The sequence below is a fragment of the Gekko japonicus genome, unplaced genomic scaffold (assembly GCF_001447785.1).
Source record: "Gekko japonicus isolate JY-2015 unplaced genomic scaffold, Gekko_japonicus_V1.1 scaffold547, whole genome shotgun sequence".
NCBI classification, from domain to species: Eukaryota; Metazoa; Chordata; class Lepidosauria; order Squamata; family Gekkonidae; genus Gekko; species Gekko japonicus.
The window spans coordinates 208980-221075 of NW_015167551.1; the positions used below are offsets into that span (position 1 = coordinate 208980).

The 12096-nt window shown below is 46.0% G+C and overlaps 1 protein-coding gene across 1 annotated transcript in view; it reads left to right on the forward strand.

The window, feature by feature from the left end:
• Nucleotides 1-1381: 1381 nt before the first annotated feature.
• Nucleotides 1382-12096, forward strand: part of TCEB3 (transcription elongation factor B (SIII), polypeptide 3 (110kDa, elongin A)) — a 47791-nt gene continuing 37076 nt past the window's right edge. Inside the window, exons 1-2 of the mRNA XM_015413701.1 lie at nucleotides 1382-1453; nucleotides 10571-10627. Coding sequence (XP_015269187.1) covers nucleotides 1382-1453; nucleotides 10571-10627 — 129 coding nt within the window. The remainder of the gene's footprint in view (nucleotides 1454-10570; nucleotides 10628-12096) is intronic.

Consider the following 12096-nt stretch of genomic DNA (forward strand, 5'->3'; position numbering starts at 1 on the left):
CCCCGCCCCCAGCGTGCCTGGCGTCCTCCCGTCACTTCCGGGTGACGTGCGTGCAGCGCGCAGGCGCTTCGTGCGCACAGGACGCTGGCCAGGAGCCCCCTGCTCCCGGCGAAGATAGACTTGGCAACCCTATCCAGTGGGAAAACTTCTGGGAGCTATTTCCCTCAGACTTATTAGGGATCGGCTAAACTTCCTATTTCCTAACTCTGGATCCTTTTTAATCCTCCCCCAGTCTGCTTTGCTCTCACACTGTTACCTGTCAGCCCTCAACTGCCACTCCTAACTGACCCTCTCAACTGAACAATTCAATTTGAATCCCCTGTTACTCAAGGTTCTCAGACCCGGTTACAGTGTTAACCATTTACTGTCCTTTACAGTGACGTTGGAACTAGGCACTTTCAGGCTCACCTATCTTCTGGGTTTCCAACTCCAGCTTGGGACATTCTTGGAGATTTGGGAGCAGCGGAGTTTGGGGAAGATGCTCAGTCAAGATGTCATACCAGGTTAGGGTTGCCAACTTCCAGGTGAGGGCTGGAGTTCTCCCAGAATTACACCTGATCTCCAAACTACAGAGATCAATTCCCCTGGAGGAACTGGCACCTTTGGAGGGTAGGCACTATGATATATCATAGAGTCTAAAGGAAAATGAAGTCCCTCCTCAGGCGCTGCCCCCAAATCTCCCAAGTCAGAGTTGACAACCCTGCAGAGTTCACTTTCTCAAGTTACCATTTCCCCCAGGGGAGCAGATATCTGCAGTCTGGAGATCAGCTGTAATTCTGAGAGAACTCCAGGCTCCACATGGAGATTGGTAACTATCTCGCAAGGTTGTAAAGATAAAATGGAGGAGGCTATTAGTCAAACTGTCTCTGCCTCTCTCCGGCCTCATTGTTGTGAGGATAGAATGGAGGAAAGACGAACATGTATGCTACCGAGATCTTTGGAGGCAGGTTGGGATTTAAAAAACGTACTAGACCGATGTTTAAAACCTTAACCTTTCCGGGTCAGCGGGCTTCTGCCAACTCTGAAAATGGCGGCTTCACCTCAGCGAAGAAGCTTCCTGCCCTGACTCAAGATGGGAAGGTTCCAACCCATTTCCTACTCAGCTGATGCGTTTTTCCCCTGCCCTGACCCAAGATGGCGATGTTGGCCCTTCGTTACCTTCCCTGTTTAGAAGCTTTTGCCCTCTTCCAGGATGGCGTACAATAGCTTTAAGATCGTAGGATCTCTAGCAACACCCCCCCATTCGCGGCCGTTCCGTTTTCCATTAGCAAAGATGGCGGAACGAGAAAAGCAACGAGAATTTTTGAAGTCCCGGGTTCTCCTGGGTAGACGGTGAAGCAACGGCCACTTCCGCCGCGAAGAGACCTCGCCAGCAGTAAAAATGGCGGAGTCGGTACTAGAAGTTGTGGGGAAGCTGCAATCGAGGCTTTCGGGCAGTTCGGAGCCCAAGAAGGTAAAAGGAGCCCCTGGGGGGAGGCGAGAGAGGGAGCGGGGGCGGCGCTGGTGGTCGCCCAGTGGTTTGCTCAGTGGGGGATGGTTATCAGGGTGGCCCTCAGGGCTCCGAAGAAGAAGGAGAGAGGGGGGGGGGGAGGAGGAGAGCTGTTGCTCATACGAGGGGGCTTGCTGTGGATGCCTCTCATGAATCGGGAGGGCGTAAAAGTGGAGGTGCAACCGGGAGCCCTTTCTTGAAATTCTGACAGCGGGGCGAGGGGGAGCAGAGAGATTGTGAATTCAACCCCCTCCTTCGGTGTTAGGGGGAAGTTGTTGCCAAAGTGGGGTGACTCCCCAGCTAAGTTTCCAAGGGCACGTCCTGAAGGGGGCTTAATTCGGGTTAAGTTTCCCGGGACGCCTTTTTACATTCCTGAAGCTTGAGGGGGGGGGGGGGGGGGGGGGAGGGCTGTTCTTAAGATCTTTCTCCCCAGCCTTCTGGCCACCTTTCACCTTTCTGTATCCGCGTAAAAGACACAGATTTGGGAGGGACTCGAGCTTTTGGGGTCCAGAGACCCACTCCCTTGCTTTAAGTGCACTTTGTAGCAGCGTCTTGTCACGATCCATCTGTTAGTCTTTCACTCGTATTCTGCCCCCCAGATTTGCACATGGAGAGGGCCTGCTGTTGGAATTCTTCCCTGACCCCCTTGGCTATATATACACAAATGGTTAAAGTATGTATGAAGGGGCTGTGCAGGGGCTCTCATTTGTGTGGTGCCCCCTGCATCCCCCCCCCATCTCCCCCACTCACCTCCCATTCAGGTCAGGCATAGAAAACAAGCCCCCTAGTTAGAGCTGCTGACCTGGGACCCCTCAGTCTACATTTTCTTTGCTGTAGCCCTTTCAGTCTTCTTCCTAGCTGTCCCAGCCACTAGACTAGACTGCTATGGGCCACCTGCCCATCTGCTCTGGGTCTTTTGTGAGGAAAGAAAGAATTAAAAATATTTTAGAATTATTGTCACTGTGGACTTTGGGGGTGTGCTGATGTCAGACACGGCAGCTGTCTAAATGTGTTTCAGCCCGTGAAAGTTCATGCTGCCATAAATGTGTTGGACTCGCAGATGCAGGGGTGCTCTCTTTATTTTTGTTGCAACCTACTAACACAGTTACCCCACTGGAGAAAGTCAGTGTGTGTGTTTGGGAGGGGGGAGGTTAAAAGGGAAGGGGTAAATCTCCCCTCTCTATCAGCAAACATGATAAGGATATCTGAAGGACAGCCCTTGGTACTGTCTGTAAGATTTCACCCTTTAAAATGAATTCAAGATGGGTAGCTACCTGGTGTGTGTTCAGTCTTGAAGATGTTGGTTTATGATGGCCTAATATTTTCTTGATCACAGTCCACTTAATGGAAAGCTTTGGCCACAATAAATCTTTTTGTCTTCAGAGCACTTTATAGGGCTATTTCTTTCTTTCTTTTTTCATGGTGTTTTTAAATTCTTTTCAAATTGTTCTGGACTAATTAGTCTGGATTAATTGCTGCACTCTGGTTTTGTACACCCACAGGAGCCACATTTACAGAGCTGCTGGAACTGTTCTTTAACCATCTTTTTCTGTAAGGAAAAGGCTATGTAAGGAAGTGGTGCAAAATAAGATGTTTGGGACAGACATGGTGGGTGGGTCAAATGGTGCTCAGTTTCATTATACTTTTAGCCTACTCTTCAAGGATGTGGATTCCCCTCCCCTATCCTCACAATAATTTTGTGAGGTAAGGTAGGTGGAAAATATTACAGGAGTGCAGTGCGCTCCTGTAATCCTGTAGAGGAGGTAAGGTAGGTGGAAAATATTACAGGTGTGCAGTGCGCTCCTTTACTGAGTGGGGGATTTGAACCTGGGGATGTCTAGTACTAGCTTAATAGTTTAAGCGCTGTACCATATTATCTGTCTCTAGAAGACTTACAAGGAAAAGGAGGGACTTCATTCTGCCCTCCCAAATCCTTTGAACTCTGTAAATGAGAAGTGTAGGTGTGAGAAGAGGTACACGAAGCATTTTTCATCTTCGCATGTTAATTACTCAGTGAGCATCCAAAGTGCTGGAAGGAAGGCACTTTTTTTCCTCTTGTGGCCTGAAACCACCAAACTAAGAGACATTGTTCTTAAAAGTACTTCTTGTGTTTAAAGGGTTTATTGCTTGCTCAAGAGCCATCTGAGCTGCTCCCATTAAAAAAACAAATCTCTTTGGGATTCTGGGAGCTCAGCTATGTTGGCCAAAGATGCACTGCTTGAAAACCATTAAAAATGCTTTTAGGTTTGGATGTGATTTTATTTGGTTGGGGGGTGTTCTTAAAAAGCCCCAGCCCCAGAGCCTTTTGCTCAGGAACAAGTGATAGATTTATCAGCTCCAGAAATCTATTTTTTCACACAACTGTTTAATGTGCCAAATAGCTATGAAATACAGCTTGTTATTCAGTAACACTGTATATGTATACCTAGTGGTGGAAAGTGCCATCAGGTTGCAGCCAACTCGTGGCAACTCTGTAGCGTTTTTGAGGGAAGAGACAAACAGAGGTGGTTTGCCGTTGCCTGCTCCTGTGTGAGACCACTGATCTGTTATGGTCAGTCTTCTCTACTCTGACTGGCAGCAGCCCACCAAAGACACAGGCCTTTCACATCATTTGCTGCCTGATCCTTTTAAGGGGAAATCAAAGCTCCAGCCTTTGGTAAGCAAAGCAGATATTCTACTACTGAGTCCCAAACTCCCCAGAGTTTAAAATCATGAATCAGCCCCCCCCCATAATTAAAACCAGAGCAAAAATACAAAGACATAAGAACAACAATTAAAACATTGGATAGGAAGGAGGGTCAATGAGTGAACGCCAAATGAAACAAAAAAAGTCTTCACCCGCTGGTGGAAGATGCCAACCAAAGAGGACAGACGAATCTCCCTGGGAGAGTGTTCTAGAGCTTTGGTGCCATGACCAAGAAGGCCCCCCCCCTTATGTTGCTGCCCACCTAATCTCTGAAGAAGGGAGCACCTGAAACAGGTTTAAAAAAACAAAAAAGAGCAACGAAAAAAATTGAAAATCTAGCAATACAACTGAAAGAAAAAGGAAACGGTATATATAAAGTAGAGTAAAAAAATATAACAGTGGTAACTGAAAGAAAAAGGAAACGGTATATATAGAGTAAAAAATATAACAGTGGTGGTAGTTCCACACATGTTTCTATAAAAAGTTCCAAATATCTAAAAATAAGTCCATACACAGTTGTTGTCTCTGTGCCATGTATTCACTATTGATAAAGTTCTAAGATCGTCGATCCACTGATTTATTGGAGGGTGTCCATTTATCTCCCCAGTGCTGTAATATGAGTCTTGCAGGTATAGGAAGGGCATGGAGGATCCATTTCCATTGACCATCAAGTTAGCCTCCAAGAGATGGGCAGATAGTTTACAAGTACATAGGCATCATAAAAAAAAAAATGCATATTCAAATACAAAATTGATATGACTGATAACTTCTTCCCAGAAAAAAATGAATGACTGGACACACCCAAAGCATATGTTTAAAGGATGTATTTATTTATATTTATTTTGAGATTTATATCCCGCCCTACCCAGTGGCTGGGCGGCTAACAAAAGAATGCATTGCAATGCCAGCAGTTAGACACTTCACTTAGTTCTTTGCTAATGAGTCACTGTTGTCCAGTTTATCCTAATTCCATTCATTTCTGTGACTCTGCATATATTGATTAATCAACATCAAATATTTATAGACAAATATTGTAGATTTCATTTTCTGTCTTGATTCAATTATAGTTTCCAGGAGCAGGGCCATATTTAGATACCAACAGATGTTGCAATTGTGGTTGATAAATCATATCTGACTTTAGCTGAGAAAACGACAGTAAATGATCATTGCAGTAATGTAAAAATCCACCTATCAATCCAAGCCTTTCATAAAAGAGGTTTCTTCCCTCCAGGTCTGGATTGGGACATAATGTTAATTTAGCATGTGAAAATGGATCAAACTGATACTGTTGTCACATTGTGCACCCTTCTTCTCTAGCTGCAGAAATTGCAGGAGGAATGGGATCCACTCTGGTATAAATAGACCCTCATGCATTCCACTTAGAGAGGATCACCAGACAAGAAATCTCCAGAAGAGCCCAAGGTGGATAGTCCAACTGCAAGGAATGATCCCAGTAATTGGTACAGGTTACCAAGTATTCCTGATGATATAAACTTAGATTAGGGAAACTGAATCCTCCTTCTTTGGATGGGAGCTGCACATCATAAAGGTCAGGCAGGTTCATGGGGGAGTCCTCTCCCTTATCCCCTGTATGTTGTAATCTGATGAAATCTGTAGTTTGTTGCTGTTGTTTCAAGATCATAAACTGTGATTGCAGCTTTTCCCTGCAAACCAGGGTTTCCACTCTGGCTTTATACCAAAGTTTGGAATCCTGGTTTGTAGGGAAGCATGCGAGCTGTAGTTTGTGGTTTGGACATACCAGTGAACTGTGTTATGCCCCCAAAGCAGACATCTTTCAATAAATTGCTGGGGAGGGAGGGAATCCAAGGATTCCCCGGGCTTGTTCATGTAATTATGAACCATTGGTCTCCTTTAGTAATGTCCTTTACTCAAACCAACCTGGCCCAAGATTCTTAATAAGCTGTGAGCTCAAAGTCATCTTTCTCTGACTATTTCTAACCATTCCAGTTTCAAAGGGATTTCCAGGATCTGGCAACCTACCATTGCAACAACTTTTACATTAAATGTTGTTTTTGTCATCTTTATATTTAAAGAAATAACATGGGATTGGAGTATTTAATACAACACAATTGTCCATCTAGTGCGTTTTTATTCTGTTCTTTCTCTATGGAGCTCAGAGCAGTGTACAAGATTTTTTCATTCCTTATTTTATCCTCTTGACAACCCTGCGAGGTAAGTTAGGCTAAGAGTGAGTGACTGGCCCAAGGTCACCCACCAAGCTTCCAAGGCAGAGTGGGGATTTAAGGCCATGTCTCTGATCCTGGTAGCCATACATGACTACAGCCATACATGACTAATGGTTCAGTATAGTAACCATTATATCCTACTGGCTCTTCAAACATTATGGGCTGTACAGCAACACAGAAGGTCTGCTCATCATGACAGAGCCAGCAGTTACCGTCTCTTAAAACCTTGTTATCTTTGGGTGTGTTATGTAGCTGCTGTATAGTAATTCATTCTTTTTTAAAAACGGATTACATATACAATTGGTTTTTTAAAGAAAGACTCTCACCGTTCCTGACTTTGGAGGGAATCTTTCATCTTAGAATTTGCTGCCACTAAAAAAAAAAATCTTTATTCTCTCTGCGTTTAAGATATAGCTGCATATGGTATCTTAGAGAGTACCCCTGAAGTGACAAAATCCAGGGTGGGAACTGTTTCTTCTTGTGAGCACAGGAAGCTCCCAGTGTTGGTATACTGATGAAAAAGAAGAAGTGTTCCTCCGTCGCCTGAACTTTAGTTTCTTCATCAGCCATTACAATGTAGCTTTGAAAGAAGCTGCTTCAGTGGGAAAAAAAGGATGTGGGTTTTCTTTCCCTCAGATCAAATTAAAATTGGGCATTTCTCAGTTACCAGGCCCACCTGCAGGACATTAGCAAGGTCTTGTTGCCTGTTGCTATTATGTACCAAATGCCTGCTTCTCCTCTAGTTTCCCTTTTAAAAAAGAAATTGTGCGTACATTCCTGCCGCGTCCTTTCAAATCATAAGGGCTGAATGAGAAGTTAACACAGGCCAGATGTACCTCTATCAGTTGCCGCCTGGTGGCCCACAACCTTCATACAGGAGTCTGAATTGCAAAGACTCTTTCAAGCTTATGCCACATTTGCAGTCCGTCTTTCTTTCTGAGACTCAGGGCGGATTGCACAATTCAAAGCAATCCAATGAAAGCCGTATAATCCACAAAACACCAGTGCATTACAGCTGATTCACAACATTCAAGAACACATAGAAAACACATATTAAGGCAGGACTTGAAAGACTAGGGAACAATGCAATGAAAACACTACAGACAATATGCACTGTAATAAACCTAAGCTCCAAAATTACAGAATAGTGCAATAAAAACAGTATAATGTATACCCTGACCAATGCAAGAAAAGCTACCTAGAAATTTCACAAACGTTAACTACAGCCCTGTTCCCTTTATCAAAATGCCCTTCTGGACAATTCCATTTTCCATGTTCAGCAGTGTGCCAGAAGCATGTGGGAGCCTTTCTGACCTCATCAGGCAGGCCGCTCCACCAGGCAGGGAGCTGCCACACAGAGAAGCTCTGGTACAGGCTGATGTTGGTCTTACCCTTTTTCAGGGTGGCACCTTTAGAAGTCTTGGCTCTACTCTAACTATTGTAGGAGTCTCTCTTTCTTTGATAAACTTTTGCTTCCAAACTGGGTTCCAGCAAGGCTAGGCTAGTGGACAAGGGTCATAGGCTCTGATTCGATAGATCAGAGCTTGCACACACCGTCTGGTGCTTTTTGCATCACCAGTAAATACAGGCTGTTCAGAGGGCACCTTGTGACTGAGCCTGAGTTGCTGGCGTGGGATTGTCTGAGGCTACTTTTTCGCTGTGGGCACAGGGTGAGGAGTATGGTTGCCAATTTCAAACTGGGACCTGGAGATCTCCTGGAATTACAACTGATCTATGGAGATCAGTTCCCCCTGGAGAAAATGGCAACTTTGGAGGATGGACTTTATGGCATTATAACCCGCTGATGTCCCTCCCCTCCTCAAACCCTGCCCTCCCCAGGCTGTATCCCCAAAACATCCTGGTATTTCCTAACCAGGAGTTTGTAACCCTAGCCTGGGGAGGGGGGGGGCAACAGGACCTCTCTAGGAAGGCAAAAAATCAGGTGCACAGAAGGCGTTGGTGCCTTAAAAATGGAACTGGGTTGAAGAAGAGGGCTGGAAGAAGATTTTAATGAGAGAGCTAGCATAATGTTTTGAGTGCTTGACCAGGGGTAAGAAGAGCCAGGCTTCTGTCCCTGCTTGCATTGGGTGACCCTGGGTCTTCAGTCATTCTCTCTCTGCCTATCTTATGCCACAGAGTTGTCACGAGGATAAAATGTAGGAGGGAGTTCCGCGTGCATGTTGCCTTGCGTTCTTTTCGGAGGACCGCAGGATAAAAAAAATGTACTCAATAAATTGCTAAGGAGAGTGCTGCTGAGCCATTCCCTTGCTGCTAAGTGGCTGTGTCGAGCAGCCATTTGTTGGGGAGAGCTCTCTAAAATGTGGAGGTTTTAGTTTCCTAGTAGGCTTGAGCTCTGCCTGGAAGGAAGCTGGTAGAGAAGGGCTAGAAGAGGGGGAGAGATGCTTCTTCTCACTGATAGTTTCAGAGGGTCGGCATGTTGGTCTGCTGAAGAGCTAGATTCAAATCCAGTTGCACCTTAGAGACCAACAAGTCTTCTGAGATATAAGGACTTGGGGATCTCCATTCCTACTAGTATTTCTAGTTTGACTCTTGAAAGGTCATACCCTGAAAATCTTGTTGTTGGTCTCTAAGGGGCTACTGGATTCTTCTTACCAGATTGGAGGGTGAAAGAGATGGAAACCTTGGTTTTACGAAATGCTTTCTGCCCTTGTTTCTCACTCATGGGTCAGCAAGGTGCTACTGGTAACATTTTGGAGCTGTTTTATGCGGAGGGTTTGAGAGGCAGTCTTGTCTCTTTACCGTAATTGACATTTGAATGGCCTGTGTGGTGTCATGGTTAGAGTGTCAGGCTAGGATCTGGGAGACCCTGGGTTGGATCCCCAACCTACCATAGAAGTTTGCTGGGTGACCTTGTGCCAGTCACACACTCTCAGCCTAACCTACCTTACTGGATGCTGGTTGTGAGGATAAGATGGAGAAGACGAGAATGATGGAAGCCACTTTGGGGAGAAAGGCAGGGTATAATTGAAATAAATATATAGATGATTCAAGATGGCATTGCCATTGGTGGCATCTTAATAATTCTTCCCCCCCACACTGAACTTGAACCTGAGCTATAAGGTTGCCATCCCCCAGGTCCCAGCTGGGGTTCCCCTGGTTTTGGGGGCTCAAATCCGCCAGTTGGCTGATGGGGAATTTATTGAGTACATCAGCCCCAAGCCTGACTGCCAGTGGCTACCCCTCTCCCTCCCCTCCTGCAAGATTTAAAGGGCCCTTCAACTGATCAGGAGGGAGCACATGGCCCACCAGTCAGCTGGAGGGCCCTTTAATCTTGTAAGAGGGGAGGGAGAGGGGTAGCCACCTGCTTCTCCCTTTAAATACGTTGGGAAAGATGCAGGGGGGGGGTGCCTGCAATCCAAGCTGTGAATTGGAGCGCAGGCACCGGTCCCCGACATGATGATGTCACTTCTGTGTGAAGTCATCATGTTGGGGCTGTCCCCGCCCCCCCGGAACGCTCTCCAAAGTCCCCCAGTGGGGACTTGGAAGGACCTGGCAACCCTACTGAGCTATGCTCTCACCCCCTTTCTCTACACGCAAGCCGTTGCTGTGAAGTGGCAAAGGCAGGGATATGTCTCTCTTGCACAGTCTTGAAAATGGAATATCTCCAGAGCCACTGCAAGGATCCCCAGTAACGTAAATGAACATGAAGTCACAGGTTGCCAATTGCAGTGCCATCAGCCAGATAATTTGAAGAAGAAGAGAAGAGATTGGATTTATACCCCGCCCTTCACTTGGAGTCTCAGAGCGACTTACAAACTCCTTTTCCTTCCCCTCCCCACAACAGACACCCTGTGAGGTGGGTGGGGCTGAGAGAACTCTTGACACAAACTGCTCTTTTTCAAGGACAGCTGTGCCAGAGCTTGTGACTGCCCCAAGGTCACATCAACAGGTACAAGTGGAGGAGTGGGGAATCAAACCCGGTTCTCCCAGATCAGAGTCCGCACACTTAACCACTACAGCAAACTGGCTCTCTGGGCATCAAAAGATCACTGAAAGTTCTTTACAGCAAGGCCAAATTCCTTCTGTGTGGCTGTCATCCTAACGACTCCATTGATTTTGTTTTATGCCCTTCCTGTGTGTCTGCTTCAAGGAAGAGCTCTTTTCCTGGGTTTTGTGATTTGTGCGGGAAAAGAAAGAAACCTATTTTTTTCTCCTTTGTCTTTGCAGTTGCTAAAGAGTTTGAAGAGGCTTTCTGAGCTGCCCATAACGGTTGATATCCTTTTGGTAAGTGCTCTTTCATAATGACGCTATTTTTTTTTAACCACCAGCCACAGTGACGTAGTGATGGGATGAGATCAGAGCTTCTACACTCGTTATTTTAAAATAGGAATTCAAATTACCCATGAACAATCAGTTCTAATGGTACAATCTCAAAGTTTTGTTGGAGTGATTACTTAGTTGAGTCTCAGTAGTTGTGTCCTGAGGAATGGGGACATGTCGCTCAGAGGGCCCTGGTGTCAGAGTCCCGCAGCAATCAGTTCTCAACAACGTTCCTTCAGAAGGTTCAAGTTTATTGAGTACAGTAAAGTCAGGTCATCTGTGCGTACACTCTGAGTCAGAACTGATTGCAAGCGCGCAAAATGGGGAGTTATACAACATTCAAAGGGGTCCCCCGCTGCATTCCCAGCGAAAGCAGCAGCAAGGTACCAAGGTCACCGGCCTAAGCTAGCAGATAAGACTAGAAGAAAGCTAAGATGCCATTACAGCAACAGACTATCCATCAGCTTCTCCCTCCTCCACCATTTATGACAGCGGCCTAGCTGACATTCTTCCCCCCCCCGAAGACCTCCCCCACCAGGCTTCCCAGGGTAAATTTTATGAAAAGCACGAATCAGTTTAGGCGCATTGACATGGCATTCATCAATCCATTCATTGTGTGAGGGGTCAAAGTCCTTCTATTGGACAAGATACAACATGCGATCACGTTTGAATTTCGAGTCCAATATCTGGGCGACTTCGTGATGGGGTTCACCATTCACCATCAGTGGAGGAGGGGATGGAGGTTGAGGTCTTCACATATTTGGCCCCGGATCCCACTTGAGCAGGCTGAAATGAAAAATGGGATGCACGCCTTTTAAGAGATTTAGGCAATTCAAGTTCAACAGTCACCTCATTGATTTTGTGCAGCACTTTAAAAGGCCCGACATATCTCCAGCCCAACTTCCTGCTAGGCGTGGAGACCCTTTAAGTTCTTGGTAGACAAGTACACTGTATCTCCAGGTTGTTTATTTATTTATTTATTCTGGGATTTATATCCCGCCCTACCCGTACGGCTCAGGGCGGCAAACAAGCGGCAAGCGCCGAGAATAAAACACATGTTACATTAAAACTTTGATAAATACAACTAAAATGGTGCTCTACAGTTCAATTTTAAGAAAGTTTAAGATGGTCGATCCTCACTGGCGGCCAACGATATAGGAGTCGGAGCGCCAGAGTAATGCTCCTCTTCAGGGCGGCGTCTCTCCGTACCCAAGGCCAGGTAGATGGTAATTCCCGCCACGATGGTGGTATAGTTCCATTCTGGGGCTCTGCCCTTGTCAGCCTGAGCCTGCTTTATTCAAAGTCTTTTGGATCTCAGGCCAGTGCTTCCATAGTCCCTGCCACCAAGTTTGAATGCATAAACATCTTAGCAAGGGCTTTGGCGGTGAGGCACAGAGGAGGATGACTGCCAGTAATCCAAGGCTTTGGTAGGA